We start from the raw sequence: 26,894 nt of genomic DNA, 5'->3' as shown, positions 1-26,894 counted from the left end.
TAAAGATTTTATTTATTTGAGAGAGAGAGAATGAGAGAGAGAGCACATGAGAGGGGGGAGAGTCAGAGGGAGAAGCAGACTCCCTGCCGAGCAGGGAGCCCGATGCGGGACTTGATCCAGGGACTCCAGGATCATGACCTGAGCCGAAGGCAGTCGCTTAACCAACTGAGCCACCCAGGCGCCCCGAAAAATAAAGATTTTTTACAAAGGGATTGATAAGATGTTGGTTGAGGGGCACCTGGGTGGCTCAGTCGTTGAGCATCTGCCTTTGGCTCAGGTCATGATCCCAGGGTCCTGGGATCGAGCCCCGCATTGGGCTCCTTGCTCAGCAGGAAGCCTGCTTCCCCTCTCACACTCCCCTTGCTTGTGTTCCCTCTCTCGCTGTCTCTCTCTGTCAAATAAATAAATAAAATCTTAAAAAAAAAAAAGTTGTTGGTTGAAAGGGGGAAAAAAAAGAAAAAGAAAAAAATTAACTTTGAAAGACTAAAGAATCAGGGGGGAAAAGGCCATGAATTCTATGTGCTGTATTCCCCTAGCGCTGGAGTTCTGCCATTCTCAATGATCGGTAAACTTGGTCTTGGCTGGCTGTTCTTGCTGATCTTCTGGGGGAGGGGCCTGTTGCCATGGTTCTCAAATGCCTTTGCCTGAGGTGGAATTGCCCCGCCCTTGCCGGGAGCCAGGCTAAGTAATCTGCTCTTGGGAGCTTTTGTTCCCTGCAAGCTTTCCGTACAGCTTTGGAGGACAAGAGTGAGAACTCGGGGCCCCAGTCCTCAGTGCGCCCCCAGAGAAAAGCAGTCAGTCACTCCCATCTCCCCGGTCTCCAGCCGCACTCCGTGCTCACCCGGCCTGTAACCGTGTGTTTCTCTCTCTCACACATGACCCCGTGTGGAGTCTCCAAACCCAACAGATCCCTGTGGTTCACTCCCGTGCCGCTCCTCCCAGGGGAGGAAGGGGAGTCTCCCCGGATCTGCTGCTTGTTGGGTCCCTGCTGGAAGAGCAGTGGCCCGACTGTCATTGTTTATGGCAACCCCGAGCTGAGAGCCCGCGCCTCGGCTCCGTCTCTGCAGCCGGCTTCCCCGCTCCGATACCTGGGAGCTCTGCCGCACTCAGGCACCCCTGGCCTTTCTGTGACCCGGAGGGTCCTGAGACCACACTGTCTCAGCGAGGGTTCCACCCCCCGCTTAGCCACTGGAGCAGCATCCCTCAGCGGAGCCGACTTCTAAAAGTTCCGATTTTGTGTTCTGCTGCTCTATCACTTGCCGGTACCGGCTGTTGGAGGCTCCCTCCCCCCGCGGTCTATCTTCCCGAATATCGGCTCGGATTCACTTCTCCGCACACCCTACCTTCCAGAAGATGGTCACTTTTCTGTTCAGAGAGTTGCTGCTATTCTTTTCTTCAATCTCCTGTTGAGTTCGTAGGTGTTCAGAATGGTTTGACCCCTATCTAGCTGAATTCCTGGGACCAGACGAAATTTAGGTCTCCTACTCCTCTGCCATCTTGCTCCTCCCCTCTTATTTTTTTTTTTTATTATTTTATTTTATTGATAGAGAGCATGAGTGAGGGAGGGGCAGAGAGAAAATCTTAGGTAGGCTCCATGCCCAGTGTGGAGCCAGACACAGGGCTCTATCTCATGACCCTGAGATCATGACCTGAGCTGAAATCAAGAGTTGGGTGCTTAACCAACTGAGTCACCCAGGCACCTCTGCAGGAAAATTTTAAACTATAAATTCAAACTATGTAATAGATACATAGCAATTTAGGTTATTTATAATAGCTCTGTTTGAGTGAGCTTTGACAGATTGTGTCTTTCAGGGAATTTGTGCATTTTATCCCAGTAGTCAAATGTATTGGCATAAATACATTATGCTCACAGTATTCCCTTATTGCCCTTATAATAGTAGTGATGTTAGAACCTGTAGTGATGTTACCTCTTTCATTCATGATATTGGTAATTTGTGTTCTCTTTCCCTCCCCACCTCCGTCCCCCCATTTTCTTAATGAAACTTTGGTTTCATTCATTTTCTCTATTGCTTTTCTATGTTATTATTTCTGCTTTAATTTTATTATTTCATTTCTTCTTCATAATTTAGATTTCATTTGCTCTTTTTCTAATTTTTTTTTTTTAAAGATTTTATTTATGTATTTGACAGAGAGAGACACTGAGAGAGGGAACACAAGCAGGGGGAGTGGGAGAGGGAGAAGCCGCCTTCCCGCTGAGCAGGGAGCCTGATGTGGGGCTCGATCCCAGGACCCTGGGATCATGACCTGAACCGAAGGCAGATGCTTAATGACTGAGCCACCCAGGCACCCCCTCTTTTTCTAAGTTTCTTAAGGTTTAATCTCAATCGTTAATTTGAGACTTCTTTTCTAACGTAGGCATTTTAGTGCTATAAATTTCCTTCTAAGTATTGCTTTAGCTGCATCCTATAAATTTTGATATTTTGTGTTTACAGTTTCATTCAATTCAGAATACTTTTAAATTTCCCTTTTGACTACTTCATTGACCCTTGGGTTATTTAGAAGTATGTTATGTAGTTTCCAAATATTTGGGGGGGTCCCAGATATGGTATTATGGTATTATTGATCAGTAACTTAATGCATTGTAGCCAGTGAACATTGTATCACTTGAATCCTTTTTTTTTTTTTTAACATTTTTTAAATTAGTTTCAGAGGTAGAATTTAGTGATTCATCTGTTGCATATAACACCCAGTGCTCATTACATCAAGTGCCCTCCTTAATGCCCATCACCCAATTACCCCATCCCACCACCCACCTCCCCTCCAGCAACCCTCAGTTTGTTTCCTAGAGTTCAGTGTCTCTTACGGTTTGCCTTACTTGAATCCTTTCAAATGCATTGAGACCAGTTTTATGGCTCAGAAATTGGTCGATCCTGGCAAATGTTCCTTGTGCATTTGAAAAGAATATGTATCCTGCTATTATTGTTGGGTGAGTGTTCTATAAATGTCAAATAGGTCAAATTGGGTACTGTTGTTTAGATCTTCTATATCCTTATTTTCTATTAGTTTCTATCAGTTGAGAGGTGATGAAATACCACACTGTATTTGTGGATATATCTATTTCTCCTAACTGTTAGATCAGCTTCTGCTTCGTGTACTTTGAAAGTTTTATTAGCTTTGTAAATATTAGGATTGTTATGTCTTCAGGGCGCCTGGGTGGCTCAGTCGTTAAGCATCTGCCTTCAGCCCCAGATGCAGGTGAGAGAAATCTGAAGTCTTACTTGGGGAGTCAGTACAGAGTCGAAGCCTGAAAAATTAGGGAGTAATCTCAAGAATTAAAGAGGGTACAGAGAGAGCAGGCCCAATTCTGAGTATAACCTATGGCAAAATTCTTGGCTAATCATCAGATTAAATAAGAACACCTGCAGGGTACCAGGCTAAAAAAGCAGCTGCAAGAATTACACAGAGATATCAGTTGGTGTACATTGCAGGGGAATCAAACTCTAGTTTAAGTCCAGATAAGTTACTTGCCTACTGGGGAAAAAAAATACTGTATACAACCCCAAAGAATGTACAGTAAAATCCAAAGTCACTACAAAAATTACATAGATGTCCAGTATTCAAACAAAAACTGTTAGACATGCAAAGTGACCAGTACTCAGGGGAAAAAATAGTCAATAGAAACTGACTGCAGTTTGACTCAGATATTGGAGTTAGTAGTCAAAGACTTCAACGTATGTTCAGAAGACTAAAGAAAGTTAAAGGAAAATGGTTTTAATGAGTGAACAATTAAGGAATTTCAAAAGAAATGTAAACAGTTTTAAAAATGAGAAAATAGAAATGAGAGAATTTCCACTTATGGCATCATGAGGGGGTCCCTAATTTTCTCATTGAAAAAATAAGTATAAAACTGGACAGAATTGTCAAAAACAAATATTTCAGGCCACTAAAAACATAATATAGGCAGAAGCAAATGGAGAAGCATTTATCTTGAAAAGCTGGTAATGCTTTGAGCAAGTTCAGTGGGTGTCTGTAGAGGGATGATCTTCCTGGGCCATCCCCCATCAGTGTCTACCTCCACTCCAGCTCAGGTGTCAAGAAATGTAGTTTTACCAAAAAAAAAAAAAAAGAAATGTAGTTTTACCAGTATATGGTTGGACATGAAACCTAGCAACTTTTCTAGAGGGTCGGCATGATTTGGGGCAGAGGGTGAAAGCTTTGCCAACTAAAAGTGGCAAACTTAGTTGGGAATGAATGGAATGAATCTACAGCTTTGCTAACCTGAGATGCACTTCCTGTTAGGGTGAGTGGTGAACCTGCCAGAAACTTAATGGGAAGATCTTGAAAATAAGAGAACTATAGAAGGGCTGAGATAAGCTCTCCATGTATCTCTGGCTGACTGAGAAACTACCTGCATATGCAAGATATCCAGGAGAGCCTGGTAAAAGCTAAAAATCAAGGGAGACTTGAGAAGTGGCTACAACTTTGAATGCATACCCCAAGGAACACACAGATGGATTGACAGAGGGTGAAGCTTTATGGAATTAATGTTTTTGAGTGACCTCTGCCCAAATCATTGACTGACTGCAAAACTATGCAGATACTGGGGTGACACCTAGGAAGCCAGGCTAAAATAAAAACAAGAAAAAAAAAAGACTGAGCAGAAGTGTCAATGGCAACATACTGTGGGAGGGTTTCTGATTCTTCAATTTAAGTATAAGGGAGTTACTAAAAATAATCAGCCCATCAGAAAAATAAAACAGAATCCTGAACTGCTACAATATATGACCTAAAATTTCTAGTTTCCAACCAGATGTTAGGAGACTTGTTAAAAAAGAATCAGGAAAGTGTAACCCGTACTCAGGGGAAAAAAGTAATCAATAAAAATGATTCTGAGAGGACTCAGCTTTAGCAAATCAGATTTAGCAAGACTTCAATGCTGCTGTTAAAAATATGCTTAAAAAAGGGGGCGCCTGGGTGGGTCAGTCATTAAGGGTCAGCCTTCGGCTCAGGTCATGGTCCCAGGGTCCAGGGATGGAGCCCAGCATTGGGCTCTCCCTGCTCAGTGGGAAGCCTGCTTCTTCCTCTCCCACTCCCCCTGCTTGTATTCCCTCTCTCGCTGTCTCTCTCTGTCAAATAAATAAATAAAACCTTAAAAAAAATAAAAATATGCTTAAAAAACTAAAGGAATCTATGTTCAAAGATATAAAGGAAAATGAGGTGACAATTACCCAACAAATAGTGGCTCTAACCACTTTTTACTTAAGGGAGTAAGTTTCTGTTCTTTTAAGCCACCGTGTTTGTGGTAATTTATTATGGCAGCCCTAGGAGACTGATATAGTCATGTTCATGGATTGGGACTTAGAATGCCAAAACGATCTTGAAAATAAACAACAAAGTTGAAGGACTTAAACTCTCTAACTTTAAGACTTACTATATAAAGCTGCAGTAATCAAAGCAGTGGTATTGGTGTAAAGATAGATGAAATCTGTGAAACAGAATAGAGTCCAGAAATAGACCCGCACAAATATGGTTAATTGATGCACCAAGGCAATTTGAAAAGAGGATAATCTTTTAAATAAATGGATGCTGGAACAATTGGATAGTTATATGAAGAAACATGAACATTGGCCCTTACCTTACAGAAAAATTAGCTCAAAATGGATTATAGACCTAAATTTAAGAGCTGAAATTATAAAACTTATAGAAGAAAACAGAGGTGGAACTTTTTGTGATCTTGTCACTAAATAAATAAATAAATAAACTAAATATCACTAAAAGCATGAACTATAAAAGAAAAAAATGATAAATTAGAATTAAAAAATTAAAAACTTTGGCTATTTAAAAGACACCACTAAGAAAAACGAAAAGGCAAGCTACAGACTGGGAAAGCATATTTGCAAATTAAATACCTACCAAAGGTTTGTTTCTACAATATATATAGAACTCTTGTAACTTAATTAGAAAACTAATAATAAAGCAAAGGATTTGAACAGATAGTCCAGGAAAGAATTTATATAATAGACGTCTAATAAGTGCATGAAAAGATACTTAACATGATTAATCATTAGAAAAATGCAAATTAAAACCACAGTAAGGTGCCATTATGCACCTTGATAATGGCTAAACTTAAAAAGACTCCCGAAACCAATTTCTGGCAAGGTTGTAGAACGACTGGAATTCTCATACTGGTGGTGGGACTATATAATGTCACAACAACTTTGGAAAGTAATGTGGCAGTTTTTTAAAAAGTTAAAGGCATATCTTCCATATGACCAGGCGTTCTACTCATAGATATGTACACAAGAGAAATGAAAGATATGTTCATACAGAGACTTGTAGAGGAATATTTATATCAGCTCAACTTATAATAGGCAAAAACTGAAATCAACCCAAATGTCCATCTGTTGGTGAATGAATAAACAAATTGTGGTATATTCATATAACAGAACGGTACTCAGCAATCATAAGGGAACAATTATTGCTACAGACAGCAGCATGGACCAACAGAATAATATTGCTGAGTGAAAGCTGACAAAAACAATGTGATTCCGTTTATATAAAATTCTAGAAGATGTAAACTAATCTATAGTGACTGGAGGCAGAGCAGTGGTTGCTTGGGGCTGGGAGTTGGGAGAAGGGATTACAAAGGAGCATGAGGAATCCTTGGAAATGATGGAGATGTTCATTTTCTTGATTGTGGTGATGGTTTCATGGGTGTATGCATATGGTAAAATTTGTCAAATTGCACACTTTAAATATGTTCAGTTTATTATATGTCAGTTATGCCTTAATAAAGTTGTAAAAAAAGTGGACAAAGATTTGAATAAACTTCATCAAAGAAAATATATGACTGGCCAATAAATACATGAAAAGATATTCAATTTTATTAGTCATCCAAAAAATGCAAATTAAATTGCAGTGAGATACCATTAGAATGACAAAAAAATAAGACCAAGAATACCAAGTATTGGTGAGTTTGTAGAGCAGCAGGAACTCTCATGCATTGCTGGTGGAAATGCAAAATGGTAGAGCCACTTTAGATAACAGTTCACAGTTTCTTATGAAGTTCGACATACACTTATATGTAACCAGCAATAAATACTTCTGAGTACCCAAAATAAATTAAAACACATGTTTACAGAAACCCTGGATTTCAAACATTTATAACAGATTTATTTATAAGAGCTGAGAACTGAAAACAAGTATCAATAGATGAATGGATAAATAAATTTTGGTATATCTCTGGAATGGTATACTACTTGGTAATAAAAAGGAAGGAACTACTGTTACACAGTGCCATGGATGAACCTTTAAAACATTATGTTGAGTGAAAGCAGCCAGAAATGAAAATAGTATGTATAGGATTAATTTTATATGAAATACAAGAAAGCCCAGACTAATTAGTGGGGACACAAAACGTATCAGTGGTTACGTGAGCCTGAGGGTGGAGGTAGGAATTTACTGCAAAGGGGAATGAGCCAACTTCTGGGGCTGATCGAAATGGTTTCTGTCTTGATTGTGGTTATGTGGGTATAGACCCTTGTCAAAACTCATAGACCTGTACACTTTAACAATTAAGTGGTTAACAATTAAGTTGATTTAAAAAAAATCCATACCACCAGCTTTGTTTAGCCACTCATCATTTCTCATTTGGACGCATGCAGTACCCTAAGTGGTATTCCTGCTGTTGTCTGAGTTCTTCAAACCCTTATATGATGCAGCACCCTGAATGATCCACTTAAGACGGAAACCTGACTTTGTCACTTCCCTGTATACAACCCTATAATTGCTCACCATTACCTGGCACCTTAGATTAGCATATGTCTTCTTTAGTCTGGCCCTTGACTGTCTATCCAGCTCGTCCTCCATTACTTTCTGCCTTCCTGCTTATGACTCTCAGTTCCCAGCACAAGCCATGCTAATCTCATTTCCTGTACCTGTACTCATCTCTCCCCTCAGCCTTTTGTCTAGTAAATAAACAACTGTTTACCTTTTAAAATTCAGCTTAGGACTCACCTCTAGAAAATGCCTTTATTTATTTATTTAAACCATCCTTTTTCACACACTCCCTCTCCAAGAGAGGAATTAAGTACTCTTCAGACTATACTTTTTCGATTCATCATAACTTTATCCTTTTGGCTTCTTATGTTTTTTGTTCTCTCTCTCACTAGATTGTACACTTGTTGAGCACAGCGATTATATTTTATTTATATTTTGGATCCACAAGGTCTGTTGCATAGTAAGTGCTTAATAAGTATTTGTAGAAAGATTGAATATAAATGTTGAGAAAAGAAGATACAAGTATACATAGAATGATTATTACTGTTTTGTTTTAAGCAAACATATCTCTCTTTGCATAGAGAAAAAGACTGGGAAGATTTATAACAGCATTTTAACACCAGTTTGGGTGGTGAGATTAGTTCCTTTAATATTTTTGACAGTTTTGCATTTTTCATAAAAACATTTAGCATGCAATTATTTTATGAGACATAACCTAAAAAACTGGCGGTATAACTTTTGCCTATTCAAATGTATTTTTGCATCTCTTTAGGTCCACAAGGCAGTTGTAATTTCCAGTCCCTTAACCCCCGTCCTGCCTGCGGAGATTCCTGGTTGGTCAAAGAATATGTCAGTCCAACCTGAGACATCAGAGGATCCTGGTACTACGCCTAGCACTCAGCAAGTAAAAAGCCTTGGGAAAATCCAGATTTCTACCTCTGTGCCAGTGGCTCCCTCCTACAGTTATGCTACCCCTAACCCCCAGGCCTCTTTCCAGAGCACCTCAGCACCATACCCAGGTGAGGCCCTTTGCTTCTGCCCATGGAGATAGGATGAAAAAGTAGAGCATTTGATCACAGTATTCTCTTTAGTGCAAGGAAAGAAGAGAGCCATGACTTCTGAGTACTGTAGGTTAGAGAAAAAATAATCCTGTCTTTGTTCCTATAATCGTAGGACCTGGGGCTCTCCATCCTTTTTCTCAACAGGCCCCAGCCTATGGGAATTAATGGGGCTCACTTTCCCAGAGCCAGATTCCACTGTGCCTGGGATTTAAAGGCACAAGATTCTATTAAGCAATGTTCAAGGACCAAACAGAAGCCACTGGGAAGAAAGTTGGACCTTTGTACCTATTTGCCTTCTGAATGGCTGATTGTAGGTCAGATATTTGTCTTTCTGATTTTGGCAGCATCTTTATTTTTAAAGCAACCCATCCATAGGGAGGAGATTTATAAGCAGTGTTGCCTTAACAACAAGTCTGTGCTTCATGAGTGCTGTTGTAAGGTATTAGGAGGAAATGGTTAATCAAGGAAACTAACTTGATCTTTATCCCCTGGAAAAGGCAACAGGGTAAAGCAAAGCCAGTGAAAATGAATTTTTGCTGATTTTTTATTCCCTAGGCTCTCTTATCCTGGTAGTATAACATGAAATTTTGGGGGTTTCAGTCCTGAGGCACTAAAGTAATTTTTGTGTTCAGGCAGAATGTCTATAATCTTTGGTGTAATTATAAAGAGTTTGAGTAACACTATATTTTTGTCCATTATACTCTTTCTGAGTATAGTGGTTTCTCTTTCCTTTCTTTTCTTTTCTTGTTTTTTTGAAAGTCACTTCAGAGAATTCTTATTCAACCTCCTAGGGTGTCTAAATGCTGAAGTTTCCATAAGGAAGATTTCATTTCTTCCTCAGTACAGTGTTCCCAAGCAGACAGATACATCTCAAATTTCATGTTTGTCTAGAAAGTCCTTACCCCCAGTCTGGAAATATGGGTGGGCCAGCCATTTGTTTGCTTTAAGCTCTCTATTTCCTAGGTCTCATATCTAATAACAATTATTGTCAGAGAAATAAGATTTATATAATAGTGATTCTCAACAACCTGCAAACAGTTTTGGTTGTTACACTTATGGAGGAGGCGTGCTACTGATACCTAGTGGGTGGGGGCCGGGGAACCTGCCAGCTCTCTGACAGTGCACAGGACAGTTTCCCCGCCCCCCACAACAAAGAATTATCTGGTCCCAAGTATCAGTAGTGCCAGGGTTGAGAAACCCAGACATGTATGAAATAGCTATTGAAATAGTGTGAAGACCGTATATATAGCTATTAGCTGACGTGGGTATTCCAAAAATGCTGAGGTACCTCAGATAAGTTTGAACTGAAATGGTCTGGGAAGATTTCTTGGAGAGAAGACTGGCTTTAAGCTAGAAACAAAGTACTGACTGAGAATAAAGAAAGCATACACCCCAGTTGAAGGAAATAGCATTAGTAAAGTCCCCAAGAGTAGACTATGTCTTCTTCTCTGGAGCACAAGAAGGAAAACTAATATAATTAGAGGCAGAACTGGGGAGGAGGTGTGAGGTGGTGTGATCAGATGTTAATGGTTCTCTAATGCCAGGTTAGCAGTTGGCCTTGAATGTGGTGTGGGAGTGGGGAGTCTTAAGTAGGAGAGTAGCACGGTGGGGGGAGTATTTTAGAAAAACTAACGGTGGTGGGTGTTTTAGGAAGACAGAATGAGTTAGAGTGGGGTGTGCTGGCAGAGGGAAGACCAGTTAAGATTCTTGGAATAACCTAAGTCTATGGTTGTAGCAATTGTAACAGAAAGAAATTAAGGCCGGCCTTGTGATCAACATTTGGCTTTTCTTTTAGGAACTTTATAGATGTATTTTATTAGAAAGTTGTTTATCAGCATAAAGATGATCCTTGAAACACTGTTGAACTCTGATTATTGAACTCCATGGAAATTACTATATAAAGAGGGCTTAGGGACAGACTGTAGTTAAAATACAGTGGAGAAAAACTCAGAGACAAAGGAATAAAAGTAGAATAATATGATGTCATGATAACCTGAGAGTTTTAATAACGAAGCAGTCAGCAGTATTTATTAGATGCCACTGAAGTAAAGGATGAAGGTTGAGAAACAATTACTGGATTTGCTAAGGAGCAGTTTGTGGATGACCTCAAAAGATCTTTTTCAGTGGAAAAATGGGAGCAGAATAAAATTTCAGGGGATTAGAGAGTAGATAAATAATGAGGAAATAAAGGCAGTAGCTGAATATTGTTTAAAAGAAATTTGGCCCCAAAAGGATGGAGAGGAATGAGGTAGTCTGGATCTAATTTCTTGTCTCTTGTATATTTTATTTGTTTCCAGTTATAAAGGAACTGGTGGTATCTGCTGGAAAGAGTGTCCAGATTACCCTGCCTAAGAATGAAGTTCAGTTAAATGCATATGTTCTCCAAGAACCACTTGAAGGTAAAACATCCCCTTAGTTACATTTGGATGATGTTTTAATTTATGGTATTTACCTACCTTAACTCATTTACTCATTGCAATAGTCCTGTGAGAAAAGGCTATAGTATGCACATGCACAAATATTTATCTGATGCGAGAGGCAATATAATATAATGTTTGAAATCATGGGCTTCGATGTCAAGCCGGGGTTCAAATCCCAGCTCAGCCAGACATTAGCTGAATGATTTTAAGCAAATTATTTCTGTGCTTCCCTTTCTTTCTCAGTAAAATGAGGATAATAATTTCTACCTCATAAGGTTACTTCAAGGGCAAAATGAAATGGTATATAAGGGACCTACCTCAGTGCCTAGCATATAGCTGATGCTCATTAAATGGAGGTTGTATTATATCCCTTTAAAGGAGGAAGAAACTGAGACTGAGGTTTAACCTATTTATTTTGTACAAACCAGTAAATAGCAGATATAGAACTTGTAGAAGAGTGATTTAAGACTATGGCTAATAGAGATTTGACATTAAAAAAAAAAAAAGGAAGACAGGGCTCCCAGGTGACTTGGTTGGTTAAGCGTCTGACTCTTGATTTCAGCTCAGGTCGTGATCTCAGGGTCATGAGATCGAGCGCTGCTTGTCCCTCTCCCTCCCTCTGCTTGCGCTCTTGCACTCTCTCTCTCTCCAATAAATAAAATCTTAAAAAAAAAGAAGACAGGCCCAATGTGATACACAAAATTCAGATTTATGAAATACATAAATTAGGGGATGATGCATTCATTATTTAAAAAAACTTGTAATATGAGCATCCCTTTTACCTTTGAAGTATATATTAATATGCCAAAATTCGGCTTAGAAACACATATGCATCCCACCAGAGTTGCCAAAGAAAAAAAAAAGAAACACATATGCACTTCTTTTTTTTTTTTTTTTTTTTAAAGATTCTATTTATTTGACAGAGAGAGACACAGCGAGAGAAGGAACACAAGCAGGGGGAGTGGGAGAAGGAGAAGCAGGCTTCCCGCCGAGCAGGGAGCCCGATGCAGGGCTCGATCCCAGGACCCCGGGATCATGACCCGAGCCGAAGGCAGACGCTCAACCGACTGAGCCACCCAGGCGCCCCCACATATGCACTTCTTAAGACTTTCTATGACAATAGTGAAGCATACTTTGATGGAAAATGATTGCATTGGGTTTATGCTACTCTCATTACAGGGTTAGTCAAATCGAATGCCATACTCTAGGATTCAGGACGGGGTCCTTCCATTTTAGGTACAAACCTTTCCTATACAGTAGTCCTACTTTCTAAAAGGCCTAATACCAAATAGTGTATTTATGCAAAAGTACTTTTCCAGAACATAAATGCCTTCCCCATTCTATATTTCTGCCCTCAAATTGAGGTTTCCTTATCAGTTCATTCCATCTTCCTCCAGAGAAGCTTTATCCTTACCCCCTCTGGTGGTAAGTTAAGGTGAATGAATTTGGTGGCCTTTGAAGATGGAGGTGAGAACTGCCTTGAGCTGCGGTTGACTCCAGTGTTTTGTGTAAAGCACTGGGTTCTGCTTTATTTTCTTGTCTAACCCCTATTTGCATATACATGTCTGTGAGTTGCTGTCATCTTGTAGATCAGCACGTGGATTCTAAATAAAGAGGGCTTAGGGACAGAGTATAGTTAAAATACAGTGGAGACTTTGATAAAGTCTAAAACACATGGGTTGAGAAACAGATTCTTTTCAACTCTCCTCTCCATGGGTTGTTCAGCCTTTATCAGATACATGGGATGGATGGTTTGGGGACAAGTGAACAGAACCTGCTCTGCCTACTCTTCCTCCCCCTCACTCCTGTGGCGGCCCCTGGAGCACCTCTCAGGATCCCTCTCGGGTTCGGAGGCATGGTTTGAAAACCACTGCCCTAAATCATTGAAACCAGTGTTCCATCTAGCAGACCTATCCTCAGCTGTTCCTACCCTTGGGCAGATTTCCGGCTGTGAGGCACAATTCATCCCCCGAGCTTTTCTGTCCTAGGAATATTGTCGTTGCTTGAAATTGCGTTGCCAGCCTGAGATATTATAAAATTGTCAGTCCCAAACTAATGTGAGTCTGTTTTCTGTGTGGAAAACAAATTTCCTACTCTAGTTGGAAGAGAGGTCATCTCTTGGCGCCAGCCCCACGGCTGCTGTGCTTTTCCTGCTTCTCGCCTGCCTTCTCGCTTAACCATCTGAGCCACCCAAGCGCCCTGAAGTAGCTCTTTTAACTCACCAGGGTGTGATGACCTCAGTGAGACAAGCATTGTTAGCACTCTGTAAAAAAGCTATTTTTTGAACCATGTTATTTAGAAGTCATTGCTGTTCTTTGTTGCAAAAGAAGTTTTGCAAGAAAATGGCCTTTGTTCCCAGTGAGTTCATCTATGGTGTTTGGTAGGGCATGTTTTTTCCCTGTGATGCCACACCATGAGCAACCTGGTATTTTGAGGGAGGATTGGCCTCGCTCAAAGGGAGGCTGGGTGTGGGGCAGGAGAGAGCATTGCTGGGAGAGGGTGGAGGAAGACCTGACTGTAGCTGAGTCAGCAGAATCCTCCCTTTCTTTCAACAAAACCTTTGGTTTCCCTAGAGGCTCTGGGACGGAATCTTAAAAACTAAGGCCTTGTCAAGATTTAGAAAAGATTTGTTATTGGCAGGCTGTGTGGCTGCCCTCTTTGTGTGTAGGTGTGTGTTTTCATGATTTTTGTAACTGCCCTTCTATAGGAGAAACCTACACCTACGACTGGCAGCTGATTACTCATCCTAAAGACTACAGTGGAGAGATGGAAGGGAAACATTCCCAGATCCTCAAACTGTCCAAGGTGAATTTGCCTCCTCTCACTTGCAGGGCTGGGATAGAGGTGCTGACCATTTTCTAAAATGTAGAATGTAGAATTTTCTGTTCACACTTAAATCAGGAACAATCTTTCAGAAGTGAATCCTCCAAAAGTCTGGCTGACATCCAGTATTTGTTAGTGTATGATTCTCAAATGTTCATTTATGGTGAGAAGACTGTATAAGCATGGTGGTGATAGCTGAAAATATACACTAAACAGCTTTTAAGGGTAACATAAGGATTTTAGAATTTGGGAGATAAGCTAAGTTTTTTGTGGCCACAAAACTGTATAAATTGGCTCAGTCTTTTTTGGGATTCAGTGTAGTTATTAAGAACCATAAAAATGTTCATATTCTTTGGCCAGGCAGTCTCATTCATTCGTTCATTCTTTCTTTTTTTCTTCAACAACCATTGATCGTACACTAGTTATATGTCAGGCAGTGGGGATTTACCAGTGAATTGATCAAAATCTTCACATTCAAGGACAATAGAATCTCGCGGGTGATACTGGCCAGAAGCAGAAATCATAACAGGGGATGCACTAGGTCATTGCAGGGAGTATTGAAGCCCTGGGGAGTTTGATTTCTTAGAGTTTACCCATCTGGGTCATGACAGGTGACTCACTTTCTGGGTAAAGGGTGGAGTGCTGTTACCCCACGCAGGGAAAGCAATGTCCACTGGGCCAAATAGAAAATGTGACAAAAAGGGAATTCTGTGTGGTTCAGCGTGACTGGCCCCTCCAGTGTGAGGAGAGCAGTGGCACAGAGTTGGAGAGATGCACAGGTCACAGAGTGAGGATTGTGAATCTTATCCATGGGGAATATGGAACCTTTGAAAGGTTTTAGATAGTAGAAAGACTAATTCAGATTTTCAGTTTAGAAAGCTCACCCTGACTGCAGACTGGAGGAGGTAAGACTCAAACTAGGGAAACCAATTGAGAATCTGTTGAAAAATGTAGGTGTGAGATGGTGATAGCCTGGGCTAAAAAACAAATAAATAAAATAAAACTTAAAGGCTACTGTTGAGCTCATGATATGTGCCAGACACAGTGCTAATTGTTTTATGCACTAACTTTCATTTTATCTTTGTAATGACCCCAAGATGTAGATACTAATATCTGTTTTATAAATGGCAAACTAAAAATCAGAAAAATAAAGTAGTTTAGCCAAAGTTCACAAAGCTATTAAATGGTAGATTTGAGCTGGAACTTTCCATCCCTAAAGCTCTTGCTTTTAACAACTATGCTATGATGGTTGAAATCTAAGATGATGCCATTGTGAATGGAGAGAAGTGAGTGGATGTGAGGAATATAATGGAGGTCGACTTGATAAGACCTGGTGATCATTTGATGGGGTGGAGGTGTTGGGGAAAGGATGTCTAGGATCATTCTAGCCTTTTGGCTCAGGCACCTGGGTAGATGTTGGTAAGACAGTGGTGATATTCACTGAAATGAAGAGCACAGAAAGAGGAGTTTGGATGAGGTTTGCAGATGATTAAATTATTTTTGGACAGAGTGAGTTTGAGGTACCTGTGAAACATTTGAGTGGAGGTGTCCAGGAAGAAACTGGGAGTCAGGGACTAGAGAGCAGGACACAAGTCTGCGCTAGAGAGATAAATCTGCACACCAACCTCAAACAGATGACATTTGAAGCCATGGTAATATATGAGATCCTCCAGACAGAGTGTGTAGAATGCAGTTGGAATCCTGGGGAACACTGTCCTTAAAGATGTACGAGGAAGAAGAAACTGAAGGAAATGAGGAGTAGGCAAAGTGAAAGCCAAGTAATAAGAGATTTCCAAGAAGAAAAATGTCAAAAACACTAGTCAATTAACATTTGCTTAAAGAAGATCATTCAGAAGAAAGGAAAAACTTCAATCGTCTGAGAGATGATCATCACAGCAAGCATTAGTTATAATAGTAAAAGTCTGGAAACAACCCAAATACCCAACAATGTGGAACACTTATGTGATATGACACACTCGTGCACTATTCTGCAGCTATGAAAGTGACCATTAAAAAGGCTATTATAATGGGGGAAGGTGCTCATGTTAAATGAATAGAAGAAAGAATAATAAAAAGCTTGATGCAGGTTTTTCTTTCCGATCTGCAGTGGAACCGCCACCAAGATGCAGATTTTTGTGAAAACCCTTATGGGGAAGACCATCACTCTCGAGGTTGAATCCTCAGGTACAGTAGAAAATGTAAAGGCCAAGATCCAGGATAAGGAAGGAATTCCTCCTGATCAGCAGACTGATATTCACTGGCAAGCAACTGGAAGACAGACAAACTTTGTGTGACTACAGCATTCAAAAGGAGTCCACTCTTCATCTTGTGTTGAGACTTTGTGGTGGTGCTAAGAAGAAGGAAGGAGTAGTACAGCACTCCCAAGGAGAGTAAGCATAAGAGAGGAAGGTTAAGTTGGCTGTCCTGAAATACCAGAAGGTGGATGAGAATGGCAAAATCAGGCACCTTCATCCGGAGTGCCCTTCAGATGAATAAGGTGCTGGAGTTTTTATGGCTAGCCACTTTGACAGGCATTCTTGCGCTAAATGTTGTCTGACCTATTGCCTCAACAGACCGGAAGACAAGTAATTGTGTATACGGGTTAATAAAAGACATGAACTAACAACAACAACAAAAAGCCTCATGCACACCTTGATCTTAACTGGACCTTGAAAGTCTAGTTCCTTGAGGTAGTGATCTTATCTTACTCCTCTCCGAACCCCAAGCCTAGGATAATGTCCAGCACATAATTGGTTCTCGGTAAATGTTTGCTGAACGAGTGAACTATTTAAAAACTACTTTTTGTATGTGGTCAAGCATTGGGAGGAAGTAAGAGAAATATGATTAACTGATGTGTTAGGACAGTGGGATTGTGGGTGATTTTCTTTCTTTTATATTATATTTATACACTTAGTGGAAATCAGAAGGGAAAAATATTCAGATATTTGGGAGCTATTTGGTATTTTTACAAAATGATTTTCTTTGCAGAGATGATTATTTTAATTTCATAACTCTATGAAATAGGGTGGTTGGGCCCTTAATGTTCTCCTGAAAGGAAAATGGGAGTACAGAGATATTGAATTCCCTTTTGTTGTTCTAGAGTCAGCTAGTAATAAGATTCACATTAAAAGCTATGGTTTTTTAGTTTATAATTCATTGTTTCATCTCCTCAGCTAGTTTACTCTCTCCATTTTGGAAACTGTGCAAGAAGAGAGTGCAGTATCAGCATGGAAAGTTTAGATATGTATGTTATTTTACATAGAATTGCTGCTCTTTGTGGTTTTCTAAAAGGTCTTCTCTCACTTCTGCAGCTTACTCCAGGCTTATATGAATTCAAAGTGATTGTAGACGGTCAAAATGCCCATGGGGAAGGCTATGTGAACGTGACGGTAAAACCAGGTATGAGTTTCCCAGCCCTAGCTGCATCTCCATTGCCTCCTCTGCAGGATTCCCAAAGAGGGGGAGATTTGACTTGAAGGGTTGTTGTTCTTCTTCCTTCTTCTTCTTTCTTCTTTCTTCTTCTATATTCATTAGGCAGTTCCTAGTTCAATGTAATAAAAGGTTAGGTGGCAGAGTGTATGCTTTGGTTCTAGTTGGAACATTTGGCTGGGCGGAGAAACATTAATCACATGGCCCCCAGTGCGGTGTGGCCTGAGCAGTAGCCTGCCTGTCTGAGAACTACTTCTCCAAGTAGGTCATGCTGAGAGAGGACCATGTGTTGTGATTAAGAGACACAAGAAAGCCAGGAGCCTGGGAGAAGCATGTAAAGGAGAACCAGCCAAATGGCTGGCTCTTTCTGATCTCTTTCCAGATCTGGGTTTTGCACACAGAATTCCTCATTTAAACCCTGCCAGTCTTCTTTCACCTTGGAAATCAGATCCCGTCATTCTTTTTAAGTGATCCACCATTGGTAAATTACAGTGCAATAACAGAGTATCTTATTTTGCATTTTTAGGGAAATTTGGGGCAAGTTGGAGAGTGGCACATACACTGGCACAAATTCTTAATACTGGTTTCTGTCTTTGTTGGGGATAGATTTTCTATTTGTTCCTTGAGCTCTGTAGCCAAGGTAATCCTTTCACCTTCTTAAAAATGTGTTTAACATAAAGACCGTTGGATTTTTTTTTCAAAAGGCCCCCAGGTTTGTAGCTCACAGTCATTCAGGCTGACAGAGTGGTCTGTGACCCTGCCATCACTCAGGCCTAGACACAATCAGCTCAGGGATGGTCGAGAAATCATCCGTTATCTTTTCAGCACAGTCTGTGCTGAGGGATAGTTTGCTTGTCAAGGCCCTCGTTGCACAAAGCTTGTTTGTGGTCCACCTCTCCTCAGCTTGTGCCGCTGTAGTCCTTTTCACGAACAAGATAGCAAACGAGCATTGAAAGCATGCACGAGGCATGGTCTTAGGAGTGGTCAGGTTTGGAAGAGGCTCTGATGCTTCCACATGTCTTATGCTAGAATGTTAACCTGGTGTTGTGACTTGCCATTCATTCGGTGATGCTGCACCCGTTAGTTATGTAATGGAAACTGATTTATAATTCACCCACACAGGCCTGCTCCTCCTATAATTTATAAAGCCCCTCTTCCATGATCCCAGGATCCTGGGATCGAGCCCCATGTTGGGCTGTCTGCTCAGCGGGAACCTGCTTCTCCCTCTCCCTGCCGCTCCCCCTGCTTGTGCTCTCTCTGTTTCTCTCTCTCTGACAAATAAATAAATAAAATCTTAAAAAAACAAACAAAAAAACCCCGGCTCCCAGGGCACCTGGGTGGTTCAGTCGGTTAAGCGTCTGCCTTCAGCTCAGGTCATGATCCCGGGGTCCTGGGATCGAGCCCTGTGTTGGGCTCCCTGCTCAGTGGGGAGTCTGCTTCTCCCTCTTTTGCTCCCCCTACTTGTGCTCTCTCTCTTTTGTTCTCTCTCTCAAATAAATAAATAAAATCTTTTTTAAAAATTAAATAAATAAAAAATAAAAATAGCCAATAAAGAAATAAATAAAATAAAGCCCCTCTTCTAATTTCTTCTGCGTCATTTTCTTGCAGAGCCCCGGAAGAATCAGCCTCCCGTTGCCATCGTGTCGCCACAGTTCCAGGAGATCTCTCTACCAACGACTTCCACAGTCATTGATGGCAGCCGTGAGTGCTTGTCTAGGCATGATGTTTTAGAATAGCATTCACTGTGAACTGTGGTAGACAATGCAGGTCTTGATCTCGGGGTCATGAGTTCAAGCCCTGCATTGGGCTCCATGGTGGGCGTGGAGCCTACTTAAAAAAGAAGAAGAAGATTTGGGGCCAATTATGTCTGCATTCTGTTTAGGCCCATCTTCTTGACCATGTTATGGGAAGACTACCCATTGCAAGCAACTGATTAGGAAGTAAAAAACCAGACGGGCCTTATTTAAAATCCCCATGTGGCTTGTTTGAAGTAATAATTCTGCTCTTTTGAGATGTTAAGAAAGTGGGATTATGCAGGTATTTAGCATTATTTTATATGAAACTTGCTGGGTTTCAGATTTGCTTGGACAGAGTCACCACTCTCAGTTCTGGAAACAAAGCTCCCTCCTCTAGAGCAAGACAAGTAACTGAGGTCTGGGCTGGGAGCTCTCCCCCGGCGTGCACTGCCTGACAGGGTTTTTGTCAGCCTCCTCCCAGAGAGACTCACAGAATGTGCTCCACGCCCCAACCAGGCTCGTGAGCACTTTACCCTTCGGAGTAGTGTCCCTTGACGGGTGACATGAGAAGACTTCTGGGTCTTTGCCACTGATCCTGGCTCTGCGTGCAGGGGGGTTTCAGGCCTGTCATCTCAGCAGTATTTGCTTGGTCCCCTGGGAGGTCTAGTAAGGCCCTGCTACCCTGATTGTCTTGCCACCGAGAGTCGTTTTATGGCCGAGACAGTCACTGCTCTAGCAGAGGAATCTCTAGCAAGGTTAAACATTACACGTAGTTGGTACTGGCAAGAAGAGGGGGGTAGAAGAATAGCAGGCCAAGAGGGAAGAGAGAACAGGAAGAAGCACTTGTGAGAGCGGTAGAAAGGGTTCACATAGCCCCATTTTACTTTTTTTTTTTTTTAAGCATTTACTTTTTTTAAGATTTATTTATTTGACAGAGAGAGAGAGCGAGAGAGAGAAAACAAGCAGGAGGAACAGCAGGCAGAGGGAGAGGGAGAAGCAGGCCTCCCACTGAGCAGGGATCCCGATGCGGGACTCGAACCCAGGCCCCCGGGATCATGACCTGAGCCAAAGGCAGATGCTTAACCGACTGAGCCGCCCAGGCCTCCCCCAGCCCCCCTCCGCCATTTTACTTTATATTGTTGAATAGGTCAAAGTTAAATAGTGTGTAAGGGTGTACACTGGAGAGAATCAGTACGACCCCATCTGCCACCTATCCAGTTGTCCTCCAGACAGTCAACAGTATTATTTTATGTTTCTTTCTAGAGACATTCTATGCATATGTAAGACAATACATATACAGTCTTTACGATAACACAGAGTACACACTATTATGTACAATGATTGTTTCTCTATGCTGAAGAATTTTTCTGAATCAGTATGTGAAATAGTTCTTCATTTTTTTTTCCTCTTAAGGATTACATAGCCTTCCATTAAATGGCTGTATAACGTCACTGTGTGGCTGTTACTTGGTTTCAGTCAATCTCTATCGATGACCATTTAGATTATTCTTGGTCTTTCGCTGCTACAAAGAATGTTGCCATGAATAATCTTGTAAGCTTGACATTTAACACACAGGCAGATATATCTGTAGGATAAATTCCTCAAAGAGGAACTACAGGGGCAAAGACAAGTTTTGCTAGATTGCTCTTTATGGAGAGAGTATCACCATATGCTTCCCCCGTGACCTAGGAGAGGGTTTGCTCCGCACTTCTACCCTTAGAGTGTGTTATGAAACTTTGGTCTCACCAATCAAGTAGGTTAAAAAAATAGTATCTGAAGTGTAATTTAAATATGCATTTATTTTAAGTGAGGTTGAGTATCTTTTCATGTGTTTAAGAATTTTTGATTTTCCTTTTTTCATACAGTAGCATTTTAACCAGAGGTTGCCTGTGTTGGAGTCCTTGGAAAACTACGCAGTGGAATATTCATAGAGAGGCAGAATGACCCAATATTCCTAGGGAAGAAACACTCTGGAGAGATAGTCTGTCATTTCATGAAGTTTTCCTAGCCTCACATCTCTGGGTAGTTGCCCTGGTTTGCGTAAGCTGGGTGAGTGCTGAGACCCAGCGCTCTCATATTGTAACTGATGTTTCTTTATGGTCAAGAAAGCACTGATGATGATAAAATCGTCCAGTACCATTGGGAGGAACTTAAGGGACCTCTGAGAGAAGAGAAGATTTCTGAAGACACGGCCATATTAAAACTAAGTAAGCTCGTCCCTGGGAACTACACTTTCAGGTAAATTAGGACCCTTCAAGTTTCCCTTAGGCCATGTTTTTCCCTTGTGGGTTTTACATTCTTCTAGGAGTAACTCTGACAGATATCAAAGTCATTATAGATTTGGTTGATGATAGAGCCTTTGGTTCCATTAGTTCTCTGAGTCCTATTGGTCATTGTGGTCACAAGTGATAAGTTTCTAGGGCAATGGTCCTTGCATAGGACCCACCACAGTTATTCCCAAAGCTGCGCCTGGCAGATCTCCAAACATTTTTTTTAGGATTTCTGTCATTAAGTGAAAGGGCCCATCTTCCTGTGCCTTTTCTCAGGAAAAATCTAGAAGGAACCCATTCCCATCTTGTCTCTTCCCTTTGGTAAATGCTTCCTCAACTTACACAAAGATCTCAAAATCTTTACTTTGGACTAGTGGTTTATTTCACTATGATTTGTGGGCTCTTCCTCTGTTGGGGTGTTTTAGAGAATTTGATTCAAAGATAGTCCTGGGAACTCGTGTTGACATTCTAGGCTGTAATGATTAGTAAGAGTGTGAGCCAACTCTAGAGTAATCCTCCTTAGGTTTGCAAAAGTCCTTGTCAGTTATAGAGCACTTGTATGTGAGTATCGTACAAACACCATATGTACCTGATACTAAACTAATTTTACATCTGAGAAAAATGAGGCTCAGTGTATTTACTAACTTCTCTGAGGTCACACAGTTCAGCTAGAACCGAAGTGCAGATTCTCTAACCCTCAAGTCCGGGCTTGTTCTGTTCCACTACTTGACCTGACCTTACGTATTTTGTTCATGCTTCCTTGAATGCTCTTCTCAGTCCATTGGAGTTCTGCCCATCCTTAAGGACCTACTCAGTTTTCTGTGAGACCCTCCTGAGGTTCTTCCCAGAGGAGGGAATATGTCTCTCCCCAAACTGTTGCACCCAGTGCCTGTGGTGCAGCGGCTTATTCATGGGTGTCTGTTGTCCCCACCGGCTCTGCAGTTAGCCAAGTTTTCACACTACCTGAGACACAGTGACAAAGGTCCTAGCACAGCACCTGCCATGTAAGTAATGTGACTTAGCAGCACTCTCATTGACTTAAGACTTCAGATGAATGAAAGGCGGCTGCCATTCCACAAGGTTAGAGCCTTCTCATTGGCTTAAAATGGAAACATGAGTTGGTTTTTACCTTGGATTTCTAATATAGGAGTTCTAACATTTATGAAATTTAGCTTGGGCCAGGTTGATCCTTTTCAAAAAAGTAGCAATAATAGCTCCTGCTTCTTGAACATTTATACTGTTCTGAGCTCTGTGCACGTAGTGGCTCATTTAATCCTTATAGCAGGTATTACAATTACTACTATTTTGTAGATTAGGAAATTCAGGCACAGAGAGGTTAAGTAACTTGCCTAAGGTCACACAGGCAGCATGACTAGAGCCTGCACTTTTAATCATAGTGTTTGGGTGGATGCGGTATTGGGGGTGATTCTTTTGTTCTGTCAATTTCAATTTATGAAATGATGGGACTGGATTTGATTAGCGTTAAGATCCAGTCTGTTTTGTTCCACTCACCTTTCCTTCTCCCCTGCTTTGACATGGCAGTGGCCTCTTTCCCCAGCCCTGTGGTCACCTGCTAATCGGGTCCAGGATTCTTGCAGGCAAGCCTGGGACTGTTTGAGGTGAAAGAGTAAATGGGTGGCTGCCATCTTGCCATTTGTCTATAACTTGCTTTTTCTCCGAAATAGGAGACAAATAGGATATGTTAAAAAACAAAAACAACAACAACAAAAAAAAAACAAAAACAAAAAACTATGAAAACAACAGGGAAACTGAAAAAAGAGGAAAACTTCTGTGGATTTTTCTTCTTCAGATGTTTGCTGATTTGCACATGTCTGTGTGTCTTATGTTTTTGTGCTCTTTTTCTAAAGGCTAAAATCCCAAAAAATCCCCTTCAGGCCCTAGGTAAAAGGTGAGACTATGGGATGCAACCCCACAGATGTCTGGCTCTGTCTGTGGCTGGTGGTGAGATTTAAACAAACGACATGTCTTTTCTATGCTTTTCCTCTTTCTGTCAGCAAAATGGAAGGAACCCAAACCTCCTTGCTTGCTTATGCTCACATTTTGAGGTGGCAAGAGAAGCTTTAGGCTGTTCAGCTGGAAGGCATCATTTAGGTAAAAGCCTGCTCTTATAAATGAACATTTCTTTTCCTCTTGCAAATCCTATTTCACACTGGCACAAACTGTGGGGCTGTTGCGTAGGAGAACTCATTTGCATCTCGGGCTCCTGTCTTACCGGAGCCAGCCCTCCTGGTCCATCCCAGAGGCTGTCTGCCCAGGGTGCCCCTTCTTGCGATGTGTGCATGGCTGAGGCTGGATGGCAGGAGGAGAGCGGGCTGCAGTCAGAGCTTGCTCTATGTAGGGGGGCACCTTTGAGCCCCACAGCTTTAGAGGCCAGGGACTATCTATTCTTAAAACTTGGTTTCTGGGCTTGAGAGTCAGAGAACTGGGCTTGCATCTGGCTCACTGTGTGGCCCTGGGCAGGTGACGTAGCCTCTCTCAGCTTCCTGTACAGGGAAATGGATGATGCCTACTTCATACGACTGTTGGGAGGGCCAGGTCAGACAGTGCCTGTGAAGGTCCCAGCGCCCAGACACTTGCAGGTGGCAGAGCAGAACGGTGCTGGCGACCTAGTGCCTGGATTCACATTCTGACTCCACTCAAGCTTGGGCAAGTTACCTCTCTGTGCCTCAGTCTCCTCGTATATGTAAGGAGGAAAATGAGGATCGTGCTGTATAGAGCTGTTGTGAGGATTTGATGAGGTAGAAAGAACTTGGAACAGTGCCTCGCACTCAGGGTGAGCATTCAGTAGTCGTCTGCCATTCCAAGAAGAATGAGTCAAGAATTGGTTACCATTTGGTACCTCTGCTGCCTTGGTATTTCTTAGCCTCGATTTTTCGGTCCTCTCAGGTTGATTCCTTTTCCTTCAGCCCATCCCTGATTGTACTCCTTTCTCTGTCCTGCCAGCTTGACGGTAGTAGACTCTGATGGAGCAACCAGCTCCACCACTGCAAGCCTCATGGTGAACAAAGCGGTGGATTATCCCCCTGTGGCCAACGCAGGCCCCAACCAAGTGATCACCCTGCCCCAAAACTCCATCACCCTCTTTGGGAACCAGAGCACTGATGATCATGGCATCACCAGCTATGAGTGGTCACTCAGCCCAAGCAGCAAGGGGAAAGTGGTGGAGATGCAGGTAGGAGGGAATGGCTTCTGTCTTTTCTTGCCCAGGAGAAGTACAGCTGCTGGACTGGGTTGCCTTACAAGGCTTATTTTTGCTCCCATTTTAATGACCAAAGTCAGATTTATATAGAACATTGAACATTGGAATTAAAAAAAAAAAAAACACCTAGAAAATTTAAGGGGCCTTTAAGGAACACATTACCAAACCTTTGTCTTTAATGTTTAGTATCAAAGGAAAAGACTAGATGAGAAAGGGGAGCTATTCTAGGATGGTTCCAGAGAGCCAGACTACTCTGATGCCACAAGGGTACAGATCTTTTTTCTTTTTTTTTTTAAAGAGAGAGAGGGAGCACACATGTGAGCAGGGTGTGGGGGGGAGCGGGGAGGAGGGGCAGAGGGAGAGAGAGAATCTCAAGCCAGCTCCACACTCAGCATAGAGCCTGACATGGGGCTCGATCTCATGACCCTGAGATCATGATACAAGGGTGCAGATCTTAATGAGCTCTACTACAAATTGGAGTAGCCCACCTGGCTAGATGGTGAGCATCTTCTCTCTGGAGATATTTAGGAAGGGACTAGATCTGTCACCAGGCAGGTAACAGAAGTAAATAAAACTGAGTAGGGCCTGTGGCAAACCAGACAACATAACCCCTGACTGAAGTGGTCAGCTGCGCCTCAGCGCCAGCTAGTTGTTGCCGCATGGAAATATGATCCAGTATTCCTAGAGAGGCCAGCTTTTCAAGAAAAAACAGAAATCTAGACCTGTATTTGAAAATTTCCAACTTTTGGGGCACCTGGCTGACTCAGTCAGTGGAGCATGTGATTCTTGAGCTCAGCCTTGTGAGTTCAAGCCCCACGTTTTAAGTAGCGAGTCCTTAAAAATAAAATCTTCAAAAAAGGAAAAAAAAATTTCCAGCTTTTAAAGACACTGCAGGCCAAACAAAATGTCTGCAAGCTGGATTCAGCCCAGAGGCTGCCAAGTTTTGCCCACTGTTCTAGAGGAAGTTCCTGCCTTGGAAGTTTGCCCTAAATTGTGTATAATGTTCCTTCTGACACTCTGTGTTTCCAAATTGGAGGCATGACTTAAAGCTCACATTTCACCTGGCTTTTGTTTAGATATTATGTTCGGTTTCTCCGCTGTTGCAGAATCCGCACAACCCGGCAAGGGAACGGCGTGGCGTCACTTAGCGTCTGCACTTGCTGCCATGTGCTATTGAGGCGGCTGTGTTAAGATCACTGAGCGGCCTCAGCAGAAAGAACGTGGTTTTAAAAGTGTATTATTTTATTCTATGCTCCTGGCCTTCTTTCTGGCTTGGGTCATAAAGACTGAACTTGGTTATCTCTGCACATTTTCCTGTACTGCCCTCCCTTGTGAGAACTCTGACTTTATTTGAAACCGCTGCTGTCAGGGAAGGTTGTTACCTTGAAAGGGGAACCTTTTACTTTTAACAGGATGTCCTGCAGTGTCTGATGCTGCACTCACTAGGTTTAGAAAACTAGGTGCATCATTTAGACCGGAGTAGGACTTGTTCTATGACATTGTGATTCTGGGAGTCTGCTTTTCCACTTGTCTGTATTTATACATGCAGGGGGTTAGAACCCCAACCCTGCAGCTCTCTGCCATGCAAGAAGGAGACTACACTTACCAGCTCACAGTGACTGACACCATAGGACAGCAGGCCACCGCCCAAGTGACTGTTATCGTGCAGCCTGGTAAGTTCCGGCCTTATCGTGCAGGCCTTTCTGCTGGCTGGCCCCTTGCACTGTGCAGAAGTGGGAGGTTTGGGTTCTGAGCGATACGACAGTGGAGTAGGAGGCAGCAGTCCACGGGCCCCTGGCAACTTTTGTTGTCCATTCTGAGTGCTTTCTTCAGAGCTAGAGAGAGAGAGTACTTCACAAGCTCAGCTGTGGCCTTGCCCGTGGCTGGTTATTGTGCCTTCAGGGGGACATAGCAGATAGAGTCTCTGTTATCCCAAATCCTCCCATGGCCTTTAAGGGACAGCTTAAAGCCCACTTCCTCAAGAAAGCCCTACCTTATCACTCAGACCCTCTCTTTTGAACACTCGTAGCATCACGTCTCAAATTTACCATAGTATTACAACTTCATTATGTTCTGCCGTGTTCTTATAAAAAGGTTTCAGTCTTACATTCTTCATCGTGAGCTCCCTGGCTCACAGTCTCTGATAGTTTTGTGGGCAGAGAGGCAGAGTTCTCGTGTCTTCCAGAACATATGTC

The 26,894-nt window shown here is 42.0% G+C and overlaps 1 protein-coding gene and 1 pseudogene across 6 annotated transcripts in view; both read left to right on the top strand.

Annotated features, from left to right (window-relative positions):
* Positions 1 to 26,894, top strand: part of KIAA0319L (KIAA0319 like) — an 89,958-nt gene that overhangs the window by 42,724 nt on the left and 20,340 nt on the right. For all 5 annotated transcript variants that reach the window (XM_081818063.1, XM_081818064.1, XM_081818062.1 and 2 more), the window contains exons 4-11: positions 8,513 to 8,759; positions 11,099 to 11,200; positions 13,929 to 14,026; positions 17,356 to 17,443; positions 19,082 to 19,174; positions 21,315 to 21,447; positions 24,444 to 24,672; positions 26,249 to 26,372. In XM_081818063.1, coding sequence (XP_081674189.1) covers positions 8,513 to 8,759; positions 11,099 to 11,200; positions 13,929 to 14,026; positions 17,356 to 17,443; positions 19,082 to 19,174; positions 21,315 to 21,447; positions 24,444 to 24,672; positions 26,249 to 26,372 — 1,114 coding nt within the window. The remainder of the gene's footprint in view (positions 1 to 8,512; positions 8,760 to 11,098; positions 11,201 to 13,928; positions 14,027 to 17,355; positions 17,444 to 19,081; positions 19,175 to 21,314; positions 21,448 to 24,443; positions 24,673 to 26,248; positions 26,373 to 26,894) is intronic.
* Positions 16,168 to 19,129, top strand: LOC102725684 (ubiquitin-ribosomal protein eS31 fusion protein pseudogene; annotated as a pseudogene). The gene is made up of 3 exons (XR_014144794.1): positions 16,168 to 16,734; positions 17,356 to 17,443; positions 19,082 to 19,129. The product of XR_014144794.1 is annotated as a ubiquitin-ribosomal protein eS31 fusion protein pseudogene (transcript).

Source organism: Leptonychotes weddellii, chromosome 4 (genome assembly GCF_054177405.1).
Source record: "Leptonychotes weddellii isolate Sample4059 chromosome 4, ASM5417740v2, whole genome shotgun sequence".
Classification (NCBI taxonomy): Eukaryota; Metazoa; Chordata; class Mammalia; order Carnivora; family Phocidae; genus Leptonychotes; species Leptonychotes weddellii.
The sequence above is the reverse complement of the archived record's forward strand: the minus strand, read 5'-3'. Positions and strand labels throughout refer to the sequence as shown.